This window comes from Panthera tigris, chromosome C1 (genome assembly GCF_018350195.1).
Source record: "Panthera tigris isolate Pti1 chromosome C1, P.tigris_Pti1_mat1.1, whole genome shotgun sequence".
NCBI lineage: Eukaryota > Metazoa > Chordata > Mammalia > Carnivora > Felidae > Panthera > Panthera tigris.
In genome coordinates, this window is record NC_056667.1 from 164,921,359 (window position 1) to 164,937,436 (window position 16,078).

General features: G+C 42.3%; 1 protein-coding gene across 3 annotated transcripts in view; it reads left to right on the top strand.

The window, feature by feature from the left end:
• OSBPL6 (oxysterol binding protein like 6) overlaps positions 1-16,078 on the top strand; it is a 213,243-nt gene that overhangs the window by 146,548 nt on the left and 50,617 nt on the right. For all 3 annotated transcript variants that reach the window (XM_042994790.1, XM_042994791.1, XM_042994792.1), the window contains 5 exons: positions 2,105-2,227; positions 4,810-4,863; positions 6,162-6,275; positions 6,392-6,562; positions 9,617-9,749. In XM_042994790.1, the coding sequence (XP_042850724.1) occupies positions 2,105-2,227; positions 4,810-4,863; positions 6,162-6,275; positions 6,392-6,562; positions 9,617-9,749 (595 nt within the window). The remainder of the gene's footprint in view (positions 1-2,104; positions 2,228-4,809; positions 4,864-6,161; positions 6,276-6,391; positions 6,563-9,616; positions 9,750-16,078) is intronic.

The following is a 16,078-nucleotide window of genomic DNA, read 5'->3' on the forward strand; positions in this document are numbered from 1 at the left end:
AGGGCACCTGTTGGGATGAGCACTGGGTGTTGTATGGAAACCAATTTGACAATAAATTTCATATATTTAAAAAATAAATAAATAAACAGTATTATCTTTAAATAGAATATTATTTCTTGGGGGCATCTGGGTGGCTCAGGCGGTTAAGTGTCCAACTCTTTTTTTAATCTTTATTTTTGAGAGAGACAGAGTGCAAGCAGGGGAGGAACAGAGAGAGAGGGAGACACAGAATCTGAAACAGGATTTTTTTTTTTTAATTTAATGGGACACTAGCAGTTACTGTAAAGGGTTCTTAATGTTGCTAAATGAATATTAGTAGGTATGTTTTTGTAAGGTAAATAGTTCATTCAGTGGGGACCCCTCAGGGATGACCAAGTAGATAAAGAAATGACACTGGTCTCAGATTGGTTTTCCTTGTGGAGTAGGGGACATTTACAGTTGCATTTGGGAGGACAGAGGCATGATGTTGGCTTAGAGGGCTTTTCATAAGCCAGGAGTGTCTCCTAGGCTTAGCAATGCTAGAATGAAGCAATGTTCAGCTGCATCTCCTAGAAATATAGCTTACTGTGAAAAAACACACCCCATTTATACATGCTTGGACTTAAACATAGATTTGACTTGGCCATAGGGCAAGCAGCTTCTGGGATGGAAGGAGGGAAAAAGGAAAAGAGGAATGGATGATAAAATGCTAGCCTCTCCCTTCTCGTCCCCAGGGCCAATGTCCGTAACCAATTGTGGCACCTTTGCCTCTGGGCCTTGTCAGAGCCTCACAGTCCTTCAGCAGGGGCGGCCACCACCTAGACATTTGTGCCAGCAAGTCCAAGATGGAACTCATCAGTTCCTGTTGGAGCCTTGTTGTGTGATTGAAGGATGATTCCTGATAGAATATATGTCTTCAGAAGACAGTTTCCTGAGTCCGTTTGGGATGGGGCATTCTGCAGAGATGCCTGCCCTGATCTGTGGGCTCGTCCCGCTTTCTGAAGCTGAGGCAGTGGAGCAGGTTACACCGAGAGATTGTGCTTCCCTGCGCCGGGAGCAGGATCATAGCAGTTGTGAATGGGACGTGATGTTTGCTCCTGCCTCTACTGCTTGCTTTGTGACCATGCCTGAGATCTTGAATGGGAGTGTTTGCCAGGTCAGCGGTTACTTCAGGGCGGCGTAGGCCCGTAGGAACCGCCCGGTCCAGGGATTTGAAAACCCAGGATGTCGCTAAGGGTTGGGTATCTAACACGGAAGCAGGCCTGAGGGGGGCCGTGACGAACTGAACATGTCTGGACACCCATCCCTCAGGGCAGACCCAGTGCTGCCAGATCTGATAGACTTTAGCAAAACACTCAAAATTCAGATTTTTTATACCTGAAATCGTCTGACTTTTAAATGTTGACAGCTTATTAAAAAATTTAGACATCATAGACAAGACAAAACGTGTCTTATGAAAGAGGAAACCATGATTTGGCCTGTTTTTAACAGAGGAGGGTGATAGCATAGCCTCCAAAATCCCAGATTTCTGGCTTTCAAGTCTGGTGCTCTTTACATGGGCGCCCAAGGGTGAGTGTTTCTCAGGATGTGTGTCTCTGAAAGCATGGACTTCTGAGTGTCCTGTGGCAGGCAGGGCATTTCACGAGCCCCCTGAAATACGTGCAGCCCGTAGCACTGCTTTTAGCTGGGCAGGTGATGGGCCACTCAGACCACTGCAGCCTTTCCATTTTATACAGGAGCCCAGGTCTCCGCACTAATTGAACATTTGTCATCAAAACAGCCTTACTTTAAAACGTTAAAGTGCCTTTGTGCCCAGAGATGAACTGTCTGGAAAAATGCATTTTAAATCTTCTGAGTACATGCAATCAAAACTCCATTCTGCTCCAGCCCCCAGCCCCCAACCCGTCTCTGATGGACCTGCATGCATCCAGGTCTACTGGAAACTCATTTTAACCTCACTTATAAGTGCGTCGCTGTGTCTGATGTTAGAATTTGCTTCAGAATGTGGTTCAGACTTCCGGTGTGTCCAGTGTTGTTGCAAAAGCAGCTTCTACTTAAGAGTCTGCTTTGACTGTGTCATCAAACACCAAGAAATACGTGATTTGTTTTTCTTCTTTTCTCTCAGGAAGCTGACAGCTGGGAAATTATAGAAGGGCTGAAAATAGGCCAAACCAATGTCCAGAGACCAGACAAACATGAAGGCTTTATGCTGAAGAAAAGAAAATGGCCTTTAAAAGGCTGGCACAAGGTACCATTTTCATCATATTCATCTCCAGACCTTCGTCGTCAATAGAGAAGATCTTATTTGGTGTCATTAGGTGGGAAACGAAGAGAATGGTTGTATGTGTAAAACTAATTTTCAAAGCCTTTTTTGTTTAACCGTGTGGGCTACAACCCATTATACCCATTTAAGTCTGAGATACATAATATCTGTATGCAGGGAAAAAATATTTTACATTATATTTGAAATCCAGTTTGTACATGTTGTCTATTCTACTTTTTCATTTAAAAATAATATGAATATAGAAAAATAATAACATGAATGTATGCTTATTAAATATTCTCTGAAATAAGATGTTTTTAAATGCATGCATATGTTCTGTTCCATTGGATGGATTTATGCTGTATATCGCACCGTTATTGAACCAGTTCCCTATTGCTGCACATGTAGGATATATCTAACTTATTTACTATAATGCTGTTGTGATGAACATCCTTATACACAAATTTCCATTTAAGTCCTTGGAATAAAGTCCTGGAATTACTGTTACCAGTGCAAACTAAAGATGGAAAATCACAGAAGTCTGTTTACTGCTCTTAAAAGTATGTGATTTATTCCTCTCTCCCCTACCTCTGCATCCTTTCTCCATCTTCCAGTTTTAATTATGGAGAAAATATTTTGTACTACACCAATGCAGTTATCTAAGTAACAAGAATTCTGTGAGGCTAAGAAGGAGAAAATTATCCTCCATTTTCAATATAAGGCCTTCAACAGACCACCAGTACCTTCTCTGAAATCACTGGAAGAACAGGTTCATGTACTTGCTGCACCTGCTGATGGATTTCATCTCAGAGCAGATGGATCTATTGGCCCAAATGACTGGCTGGTGACTCTCCAGTGGCCCAAAACAAGGATGTTATGGATTATAGCATCTTTTGCAAACACATTTTTTGCGATTTAAGAGGAAGACTTAAAAATTAACCGACGGCAAATGCCCTACTTCCCAGTCTCTGTGCGTGAAATAAAAATAGCTCGAAGAGGCTTCTGACTAATGTTCCTTTCAGAAGCCTTCTCAGTCTCCCCTGAACCCATAATATTCTCCCAATACCAAAATTTCTGTCCACCCTTGTTCTTCCTTGGATTTTGGCCAGCTGGCCATACTGCTTCCTAGAATCACCTTTTGCTTTTCATTCGGGCTTCACCACTTTGCAATTCCTCGAATCACTGGCTTTGCTAATCTCTTCCCCCATGATCACACAGTAGGTTATCCCTGCTAACATTCTTTGATAGGTAGAAATGGAAAAGTAGAGAAAAGAAGTCAAAGAAACCAATGTTACATGAATCACTAACTTTAATTTAGCATTCTCAGGTCCACATCTCAGTGGTTCAACAGCCATTCTTTCTAGGCCATACCTTTGAGCATTTTTCTATATCAGTAGTAGGAGGTTCTTAACTTGGATTGCCTTTTCTCCTGATCTCTAGCGCCATCAGATATTTAGTCAAGCATCAGCATATGTGATTGCCCGTGTCTTGGGTGATTGAGTAATCAAGTGTTTTTCAACTGTGGGGATACTTTCTTCTGGTGCTTTCTTATTGCCCCCCCAGTACCTGTGTCAAAAGGGTTTTCATGGCTTTCTGTGAGTTCTGTGCAGAGTATCCCTGGGCTTGACCACCTGCTACCTCAGCAGCTAAGTGGTCCCAAATCACATAAAACCTTTCCAGCAGACTAATTTTCCAGCCATAGAAAGACTCCTTGCACTTTTAGAGACCATAGGAGGGCACTGGACCCGTTGTTTGAGTGGGTCCTGAGAATTGTGTGTTCCCTTGTGAATTGCCCATGGAAAGGAAACCAGCAGAGTCTTCCTGAGTGTTTGTGGAGCAATAATGGCTAGATTCGTTTGGAGTGGACCAGGAGCTTCTTGAAGGAGACAAAAATTGCCAAAAATCTCTCTCTCTCTCTCTCTCTCTCTCTCTTTTTTAACCCTGAATGTAATTTAGAAGTATTTTTAATCTCTTTTAGTGAAATGCAAGCATTTTGCTAAGTGGAGATAACAAATATATTGCTAAAGCTCCTTCGTAAATGTTCCAGATAATTTATTACTCCTCCTAGATCTAGTTCACTGGCTTCTGTAACAGACTTGAGCATTTTTAGGAATTTTCCATGGTATCCAGGGAAATGCAGGAGTTTACATCCAGAGTGAACAATTCCCTGTAGAGAAGCTCCTTACAGAATCACTGTGATCTAAACTGAGTTATTCTCATTTCTCACTTTCAAAGACACCCTGATGTGGTTCATTCAAAAGTCTTGGCTGTGGGTCCCGAGACTCCATCCCCCAGGCCCACTCCCTTCAAGGAAAAGCATGGCGAGAGATTCGCTCTCCATCAGATTGTGTGTAAAAGAACCCTAGTAAGCTAATAGTATGGAATTCAAGCTCAGATTTCCTTACCATTTAATGTGACTGACTATGGCCAGGTACACTAAATTCATATAAGTTAAAATGATCAAACATACTGATTACTAAATGCCAAGCAACGTTAGACCCATGCTTGCGGATGTTTTATAGAATTCAAAATGTAGACAGTAACTGGGCATTGTTTGGTTCTTGCAGCGGTTTTTTGTCCTGGATAATGGCATGTTAAAGTATTCCAAGGCACCACTCGATGTAAGTAGCACACAGGACATGTTTCAAAGATTGTTTTAAAGTGAGTAAACACCACAGTTGTGTAAGCCTTGTGACATAGCTACCAGCTTTGTGCTCTTCTGTGCCTGTAAGATTTAATAAGTTACCGTGCTCACTTCAGCAGCACATATATTAATAAGTTACCAAACTTCCATGTCCCATGGAAGATGTGTTTCATGCTTATGCTCAAGCTAGCATAAAAATCTCAGACGGGAGCATGAAGATTTAATTTAACAATTGTGATGTGTGTTTTTCAAAACAGAAGGTTACACCTAAAAGTGATACACTAATAATAATCACCCCTTCTGTCTTGGAGAGAAAACCCAAATAGACTTTTTTTTTTCTTATGCATCTCTCAATGAACTATGCTTTATGTGCTTTTTTTGAGATTTAAAGCAACCTTTGTTCTTGTCTATATCCTTTTAAAACCTATCTTATGAACTTCATTTGTGTTTCATGCATCCTTTTATCTTGGGAATCCAAACTCAGTAAAATTATTACAAATTATTTTTCTTTAATATAAGAAGTAGTTGTTTGCATGTAAAACGGGAAAATGCCATCCTTCTTATCATTGTGGTGTAGGGGAAATAACAGAGGGCTCAGATTTCAGTTTTGTCCCCGTCTCTTTCACTGAATCAGCTGTGTGTCCTTGATCAGACAGAGGCAGCCAAGAGGGAGCCCTGGCTGCTCTGTACTCTCAGTCTCAGCTGCCTGGTTCTGCCTCAGCAGCTGTCTTCTAGTTGATTACTTGGGGATGTTCTGAGTTGTGGGTCAAAGATTGACCATGGTTATTTTAGGAACCACTAAGCCTATCTTTTTTGGGATATAAGCTTTGCAATCTAGAATTATGAAGATTAGCATTATACGTTGTGCTAGAGACAGGACTAAGAAATGAATAGTCTTAGGTGCCTGGCTGGCTCAATTCGAAGGGCATGCAACTCTTGATCTCAGGTCATGAGTTCAAACCCTCGCTGGGTGTAGAGATTACTAAAAACAAATAAACTAAAAAAAAAAAAAAAAAAAAGAAAGAAAGAGAAAAGAAAAGAAAAATAAATGAATAGTCTTGTTTATTGAAATTGGTGTGAAGAAGTCACAGAAACTTCACCTGTCCTCAGATTAAGGACCTTAACCTCAGAACCTTAACCATTTTTCTTTGTGTAAAGAAGGTGTGGTATTCCCTTTCCCAAAGATAAATTAAAGATTACATTAAGCTCATTTCAGTACAGAAACACATCAAATCATATATCCTTCTAGCCTATTTACTAGTCTTCTGACTTCAGATTCAAAAGGGAAAGGTCCATGGAAGCATTGATGTTGGACTCTCGGTCATGTCAATTAAAAAGAAAGCTCGGAGAATAGACCTTGACACAGAAGAGCATATCTACCATTTGAAGGTAAAGTCACTTCTCAATAGTTTTTCTGCCTTTATCAGGGGAATTCACTTGCCTGTGCCAGTGGTAAACAGGAGATTGGTTTCATCATTACCATCTCCTCTTGTTCATTGTTTTAGGTGAAATCCCAGGACTGGTTTGATGCATGGGTCTCCAAATTGCGCCATCATCGATTGTATCGGCAGAATGAAATTGTCAGATCACCAAGAGATGCTAGTTTTCACATATTTCCTTCAACCTCCACAGCTGAATCCTCACCAGCTGCTAATGTTTCTGTTGTGGATGGAAAGGTACGACTCTGTTATATAAAAATCAGCCCAGAAATTGCTTGGAAAATTATGTAGGCACATAACTGAGTGTCATTTGACAAACCAGGAAGAGAAGATTTATTTTGTAAACTAACCCTCAAGACAACAGTGACATTTGGCATCAGAGTTAATCACAAGTATAGGTTAGGTAGAATGTGGATCACCAAGAGAATTAGTAGTTACTTTTCCTTTCTATGAATGGACCACATCCTAATTTTATATGGCTTTGTAGGGATATTAGGAAGTAGAGTGAACATTTGGCTAATCAGCCCCTAGAAATTGATATTTTCCTGGCTGGTAATAAGAAGACCACAAAGTTCTGAAAATGAAATTTGCTTCTCTACCTTGAATATATTACATGTGTAATATATTGCATACATGACTCAGAGAGATACCATTGAATTTGCCCATGAAGTTAAGGTAAGTTGGCTAAAGAATGTGACCATAATATATATAGTAGACTATTTGAGTGATTAACCATTGTGTTAAGCATTTGACACTCATCTCTAGTTTTTAATATAGACTAAACTCAGAGACAGTAAAAAATTTTTTCAAAGAAATGACATAACCATTAAACAGCTGAGCCAGAATCCAAATCCTCATCTCTGTGTTTCCAAAGTCAATGCCCTTTCCACTGTACTAAGTACCAGATTAAGGCAGGCTGAAGTTGTTCTTTGGCCTGTATTAAGAGTTCATATTTTTCATGTGGCTGAAAAGCTAGAGGTGTTGCCTGTTAAAAACTGAAGTGAGGACAAGAGACAGGGAGACGGTTGTTTCTGCCTTTGATTCAGTAATTAAGTTTTCTGAACCATAGCCACATTGCAGTGCCCAGGGGTATTCCAGCTTCCCACTTGGCACCTGATATTGAGAACACAGACATCTGTGAATGAATAACTGGCTGCCATAAAGATTTGGGTTTAAGAACCTTTCAGTGAAGATTCTGCTTTTCTCTGCTTTCTTATTTAGGGATGTATGTAATATATATCCAAGTGTCCTTAGTAAAACGTTGAAAAACCTCATGGAATCTGCGAGATTACTCAAATCAGATTACATGAAATACTGCTGTATTCACTATTTACTATTTTTTTAAATGTTTTTTATTTATTTTTGAGAGAAAAAGGAAGCGCTCACATGCGTGCCCATGAGTATGAGAGGGGGAGGGGCAGAGAGAGGTGGGGAAAGAGGTATCTGAAGTGGGCTCTGTGCTCACAGCAGAGAGCCCAATGTGGGGCTCAGACTCAAAAACCATGAGATCATGACCTGAGCTGAAGTTGGATGCTCAACAGACCAACTAAGCCACCTAGGCACCCTCATTATTTACTATTTCAATGGGAGTCACTTAAGTGATTTTTGTTAAATCCCATTAATTATGTTTCACAAGGCTCTTAAACCTTATTTCATTCCGGTGGTAGCCTTGCCAAGAATTGTTTAACCAACATCTTCCTCCGAGGACCAAGGTATTGGGTTAACCCTCATACTATCCAGTTCTGAAGTGAAAAAGAAGGAGGTCAGAGGGTAGGAAGTAGAGCACTTACTGGATGACCCAACACACAATGACTAAGACTAATGACTCAGGTTTTCCAGGCCCCCTGAGTTCTCACCACAGAATAGAATGAATCCCAGAGTTAGTCCAAACTAAACAAACAAGAATTATATCCCAGATGGATATTTAAAAAATTTTTTAACGTTTATTTATTTCTGAGACAGAGACAGAGCATGAGTAGGGGGAGGGGCAGAGAGAGAGAGAGGGAGACACAGAATCCGAAGCAGGCTCCAGGCTCTGAGCTGTCAGCACAGAGCCCGACGCGGGGCTCGAACTCACAAACCATGAGATCATGACCTGAGCCGAAGTCGGTCGCTCAATCGACTGAGCCACCCAGGTGCCCCCAGATGGATATTTTAAAAATATGAACATTTAATCCTTTAAGATGCTTCTGCCTGCATCTTTGGCATAGACTATTGATAAAAGATGTAGTATTTTCATCCCTGTGTTAGTTATTAAATAACTTGGGTGATACCCGAGAATGGAGAACTGAAGCCAGTTCTTCTCCACTGTTTGCCTTGGTATAAGAAGCTCTTTAGCTCTGGTTTTCATAGATCTATTGCTGTAGTTACGAATGACACACCTCTAAGATTGAACTTGGTGAAAGATCTCCGTGACACTTAGCAGAACGCAATAAAGAGTGAAGAGAGTTTTTTGTCACTTGGCTTGCATTCTAAGTATCAAATTATGAGAGTCCTGAACGTTAATTGGTATGTGGCCCCGTGTGGGTAATAAATAAGTCTGGGTTTGCTAAATACGTGCATCTTTTGCTTCATGATGATTTAGGACAGACACAATCAATTGTAATTGAATATGAAAGTCAGATATGGAGTTTTGATATTGTTTCAGCTTTTTCAAAAGTAAGTTCCTGCTTTTTCAACTAAGTGCTCACTGAACTCACTGCGTTATCTCCTTACTATACTTCCTGCAACTTCATTTCACATAAAATCCCTTTACGGGAAAGTCTATCAGCTGTAGATAATGATAATTTGCCAATGCTGACTTTTTGTATATTACAGTTTTTAATATGCATTCAAAGCAGTGCGCAGCTGCTGGATGGTGGATAATGCATTTAGGAATCACATGTGGCTGATGAGGCCTTGAGCTGATCATAAGGAAGTAAGAGCTTCTGGAAAGGAAAGGCCTTCACTGATGCATTAGAAGTCCTGTAATAAGGACCCCACGCCCAATACAACTTGCTGAGCAAATTAAATTGTTTGGGAATTTGAGCTGGCAGACCCTTAAGATATGAGATATACATCAGTGTTTTCCCCTCCTCGTATGGTGGAGATAGTGGCTTAATGAGTGTTATCACTTATGAATTTTGGCTTCACTGAGCATGTACACATTTAGCCCCGAAGCTTCCTCCCTATTTCGAGGGTGCCCTTTCTTCTCTTTTTTGATGTCACTTTGAGGATATCTCAAAAATATTGTTTAAATCACTTAAATATACTGTTTCTGCTTAACCATCCATTTCCTCTTGTTCATTGTAGGTGCAAGCAAACAGCTTTCCATGGCAGTCCCCTTTACCATGCAGCAACAGCCTCCCCGCTACCTGCACGACCGGCCAGAGCAAGGTGGCAGCCTGGTTACAGGACTCGGAAGAAATGGACAGGTGTGCAGAAGGTTAGTTCTTGCCCAGGGCAGGCTCTCAGGATAAGCCACGAGAACAGAAACGAAAGAGGTGAACTTGAACTGTGGATGCTGCTCCCTTCCCCCTCCAGCCTCCTTGTTTGCCTCCACCTTTCTAGTTCTTATTTTTCTGCACCAGATCCTTCCCCTTCCCGTGACTCCATCTTCCTACCACCCGTTCATTCTCCTGCACCCTCACAACTACTGAATCTGGTCTCCCCGTTCCCCTGCCTTTCACCCCTTTCCGCTTTGGCCTTGTCACCTCTTTCCTCACCACCAGTCCCCGTCTTTCTTCATTAGCCTCCTACCTGCCCCACCCCACACCCTGGGGGCAATCTCACAGCCCAGTACAGCCCCCAGGGTACCTCCACCCTTGCTCTCGACTGCTGCCAGGTCACTTGTACAGCTTCCTTTGCTGCTTCAACTTGTCCTAGAGCAGGTGTATGTCTCCTGACAACCCGCAATAAGTAGCAAAATTATATGGCATTTCCTAGCCACACTTAACCTGTTTTGGTGTTCCACTGTGGGACAGTTATTAACCATTCTGAACATATACACAATTCCCTCACTCTGCCATTGTGGAGCCTCTTAATCTCCAGAAACTTTTCTATTCCCTCGTAATAAGCCTGACTGAGCATTTTGGCCCAAACTGCCACAGACCATTTCCATTCTATGAGATAGTTTTCATTTGACCTAAACTGAGAAAACAAGGATAACATGGCAAGGATTTTATAAAGCTAAATTGATTTAATTTTTAAAAATTATTTTGTGATGATAATTGGGCCGAACTTATTTATATTAAATTATTTTCTCTTACGGAATTATGGTGAAAGTAGATGTTGGATTATTTTCTTATGTCCTCATTTAGAAAAACTGAAGTTTGGCAATTCATGTTGATCCCAACCCCCAAAAGTATATATATATTTTTTTGTTCTATGTGTGTGTGAACTCAAAGTCTACAGCATTTTGATTAGCCCTGGACACATCCCATACTCAATCTTTATGTGAAAATATGATTTTACACAGGATGTTATATTCATAAAGTATGTCCAACTGACATTCCATTCAAAGGCTTGTACTTAAATGTATTCACAAAACACACAGATATTCATCTGAGTATATGGTCTTCAGGTTGGGGAAAGAAGCCAAACCTCACTGTCTTAAAACACTGTAGTCTCGCCTCAGCAGTGGTTCTAGATGTTTCCACCTGTCTACTAACTTCGCAGTTTTGTAAACATGCATGGTATTTAACCTGGCTGCCTCCTTTGCCGACAAGATTGACGCCATCCACTGGGGCAAAATCCATTCATCTGACCAAAGTGAAGAGACATTGGCTTTGATGCCAGGAAAGCCCCTGGCTGGTGGGGCAAGAGGGATGCGTTTGTCTCTCTGTGTGCTCTAGAATACTCATGGCCCTTCCCTGTGCCTCCTCTCCTGTGTTGAGGTGCTCCTGCTTCTTCCCACCCTGACTACTCTACCTGTGTCTTCTATCCTGCCTCTCTGTTTCCTTCAGGATTTAGTGCAATAATTACCCCTTCTCTGGGAGACAGCCTTATCTGCCATTCACTTCTACTCTCTGTCCATAGACTCCAGCTTCTCTCTGTAATTTGACGTTTGCCCCTTTTGCTCAATGAAAAAGGCATTCTTAGTAGCAAGAGGTCATCTGATCTCCACTCTGCTCTTAGACCTCATCTCTGACCTGCCCTGTAGGACCTCCTCTGTGAGAACTTCTCCCTGAGACCCCATGAAGTTTTCCTTTTTCTCCAACTGCTCCTTCTCCGTTTCCCTGGATTCTTGTCTGGTCAGCATCAGTTGTGGGGATTGATCAAGGTTCAGTCTTCTGCCTTCGGCATCTGTAATAGTAACTGGTTGACTGGGAGCTCGTTAATGGGCCAGACACTGAACTGGACACTTTACATACATGGTTTATGTGAATCTTCACAGTAGTACCAGGCATGAGTTATGAACCATGTGTTTATAGATAGGGAAACCGATGCTTCGAGAGGTCAAATACCTAGCCCGTGTTACACAGCAAATACTTGGGGAGAGCTGGAGGGCTAGGGCAGGCCAACTGGATTCTAACGACTACGCTCTGCACTTCGGAGGTGACAGGCACGTGCATAGTTTCAGCTGGAATCTCTATTTTGATGAGATAGTGGTGATGGTGATGGGAGTGGTGGCAGTGATGGTGATGATGAGGGGGGTTGGTGGCAGTGATGGTGATGATGAGGGGGGTTGGTGGCAGTGATAATAGCAGCAGCTAACAGGTATCAGGCTCTTCCTGTGTGACAGGCACTGTCCTAGCTGTTTTGTATGCATCAACTCATTTGATCCTCTCAGAGCCGTTTTACAGATGAGAAAACCTAGATTCAGGGGAATCAACTCACTCCGACCAAGTTCACACAGCTAGCGACGGTGGAATTGGGGTTCAAGCGTGGGTGGTCTGACTCCAGAGCACATGCACCATAACCCTCTCAAAAAGACTGAAAACTGTATAAATCTCAGCTCCTCATCCAGCCTGTTTCATTCCTGCCGCCTCTCCCCGCCATTGGCTCCGTCTATGTGTACTCTCTGTCACACCCCTCCTCGGCCTGTCTGAAACCAGCCTCTGTCTTCTCCTGGCAACAGCCCCAGCTGCTGGGCTCCCCTGTTTTTGTCAGTGCTGCTGTCATAACCACCTCTGAGACCCGAGAGGTTTTTTGACCCTCCCACTCTGTTCATCTAGCCCAAACTCAGTTCTGTTGTTTCTTTGAAAACACCCACCCTTCCCCCTGCCCTCATCTGCCCTTCCTCTCAAATTGCTTCCCTCCTCAGACCCACCGTTCACCTAGTCCCTGGCCAGTCAGCAGCCTTCTGGCTGACGTTGTTGTCCTCAGTCTCCAGCTCTGCTGTTCACCTCTCATAGGCTTTTGGGAAATTGCTGTTATTGAACGTGTTAGCAACTCTGGACCGGCATTTCCATGTTTTTTAATGTTTATTATTTATTTTTGAGAGTGAGAGAGAGAGACAGAGTGAAAGCGTGGGAGGGGCAGAGAGAGAGGGATACAGAATCCGAAGCAGGCTCCAGACTCTGAGCTGTCAGCACAGAGCCCGACAAGGGGCTCGAACCCACAAACCGTGAGATCATGACCTGAGCCGAAGTCAGATGCTTAACCTACTGAGCCGCCCAGGCCCCAGGCTGGCATTGAGCAAGCCATTGCACTTAGCCATGAGACATAAATATTACTAATCCCCACTTTGCAGAAGAGGAAAGTGAAATGTGTACAAGTTAAGGAATTTGCTCAAGATCACACAGCTGCCCTGGTGAAGATGTTTGACTAACCCTGAAGCCAGTTCTTTGCCCATGACATACTTCTCCCTTCAAGACTGACATATCTTTAAATAGCTTTTATGCAAAAAAATCCCTTCAAGTGTTTCTCCATGGGCTCTTCAGCCCAAACTACTTAGCCCAGCATTTAACATCTACCCTTCAGGAGTGCCTGGGTGACTCAGACGGTTGAACATCTGACTCTTGATCTCAGCTCAGGTCTTGATCTCAAGGTCTTGAGTTCAAGCCCCATCTTGGGCTCTGCACTGGGCATGAAGCCTACTTAAAATAATAATAATAATAACAACAACAACAACAACAACAACAACAACAACATCCACCTTTCAGCTTTCAGTCCCTACCTACCCTTTCTACTTTGCTTTCCTTTGGCCCAACTGAAGGCATTTGCTATTTCCTGAACGCACTTGCATGTTCCCTCCTCCGTGCTTTGGTGCGCATTGTTCTTTCCCACCTGCAGGGCCCTTTCTGCCCTTCTCCACCTTTCTCTTTTGCTGAATCCTTTCCATCAATCCTCCAGACCCAGAAAAGATTCCAGTCTCTCTTTTAAGTGTGCTCTGACGATATCAAACCATGATAACTCTCTATTTTCTAAATTCCCACAACACTTTTATTTTTAGTCTCTCCTAATCACTTCATAGAGTCCCCAGTATTGAGGTTTATATTTCAAAAATTCATCATGTAACATCTTGAACCCATAATATATCTGATTTATAGTGCTAATACTCAAAGTGGTGAACCGTTCATAGATCTGAACGGTCCAGATCTCAATTACGTAAGGGAATTGTTTGGCTCTTGGAAAGCATTTTTCCCCCATGGAAACGAAATGTTAAATTAGTATTCTGTATGCCAGTGTTGAAGATGGATACTTAATAGTTTAACATACAAATTGTTTGCAATTTTTTTTTTTTTTTACCAGAATGTAAATTCCATGAATCTTACTTGATTGCTATATTCCCTATACTTAGAACTGTACTGGGTACCCAGTGTCTTCCATCAGTGGTATCTAAATGAAATAATAGGTTGATAACTTTGGACATACCATAATTTATTTAACCATTCCACAGTTGGACGACTTGTTTCTTTTTGGAGCAAGGTAGAACATGATGGGAAAATAAGTACATTGCTAGATATTTAAGTTTTTAACTGTTCACTATCATGAACTATCTCAGCAGTTATTTTCTCAGCATACTTTTCCTTTTCCCCATTGCTAAAATTAGATTTAATCTTAGTTAAAGAAATTTTAGAGATTTCTTTTTTTAAAGATACCTCTGTTGCCTTTGGCAAATCTTTATAATCCTTATGTACATCCAGACTTAGGCAAGCAGTGAAATCCTGCCAAGGAGTTCATCTCTCCCATATTTCGAGCGATAGAAGTGGTGAGGACAGGTGCAGCTTGCTCCAAGTTAAGGCCATGCGGCATGATTAAACACAGTGTGATCAGTACTTTTCTGGGTTTCATAGCGTTTTCCCATCTACCACCTCAGTGGCTACTCTAAAGCAGGAAGGGAAGAGGCGGGTATATTACTGCCACCACTTGGCAGGTGAAGAGACTGCAACCCGGAGATGTCGCCTGAAGCTTCGTTTTAGGTTTCTTGCCTTGAATCACTTTCATTCACAAAGATCTCTTTCCATTCTGTTAGAAAAAGAGTGGATATTATTTTGATGGTTTGAAGCCCCGTTTCCAGATTCCTATGCTACCTCCATATACCGTTTGTGTATAATAATCACACTTAGTAAGAAGCATGGATGTCATATTCACTAGATGGAAGGCTCAATGCATGGATAATGTGAAAAAATGTCCCTGCTAGCATGGTGCTTATGGTACAGTTTTGTTCTTTAAAATGCAAATTAGGGGTGCCTGGGTGGTTCAGTCAGTTAAGCGTCTGACTCTTGATTTCGATTCAGATCACGATCTCACAATTCGTGGGCTTGAGCCCCATGTCAGGCTCTGCACTGATGGTGCAGAGCCTGCTTGGGATTCTCTTTCTCCCTTTCTCTGCCCCTCCCTTGCTTGTGCTGTCTCTCTCCCAAAATAAATAAATGAACATTAAAAAACATATAAATAAAATGCAAATTAAAATGTAGACCCTTTCTAGCCCATCTCCCTTCTCCTCTTCCCTCTAACCCTCCTTCCTTATTTGCACTACTTTCTTCCCTCTTTCTTTTCCTTTCATGCTCTGTATTTCCTACCCTCCTGAACCAGTGGACCCTTGTTTTCTTCATAGGGAAGAGGATGGGAGCACAAGGGCACGGCCTCCCCTGAAAGTGGTGGCAGGTGCTGTCTTCATCAGTACTCTCCTCCACACACCTCCTCTCTGAAGGAGTTTAAAGGCATTGATGGCCAACGGTTCTCTGAAGAACAACCATTGCCCTTGAGCAGCCCATCTGGGCTCCATGCCCAGGCAGATGCTGTGAAGAAGAGGGTGTGGCCTGGCCCTATAATTGCTGCTACCCTTCTCTCCATAGAGTGTGCAGTGATTGGGAGTCCTAGAAAGACCCTTGTAGTAGTAGCTCCTCTGGTTTTTTGTGTTTTTAACGTTCATTTATTTTTGAGACAGAGAGAGACAGAGAATGAACAGGGGAGGGTCAGAGAGAGGGAGACACAGAATCTGAAACAGGCTCCGGGCTCTGAGCTGTCAGCACAGAGCCTGACGTGGGGCTCGAACTCACGGACCGCGAGATCACGACCTGAGCCCAAGTCGGCCGCTTAACCGACTGAGCCACCCAGGTGCCCCTAGCTCCTCTGTTTTTATATCCAACAAAAAAGTCAAAAATCCCCCAAACACAACTCCCTGTGTTATTTGGCCCAGCTCATCTTGAGCCATATTTAACAGCAATATTTTGCTGCCTGTACTATATCTGTAAAAATGCAGATCCTTGAGACTTAATGAGAAACAAAGAAAATATAAATGAAATTTCCCACCAAAATTTGACTGACTACATACTCTAACCACTTTATAATATAACAGATTTATAGATGTGTCCTGTTGTGGTC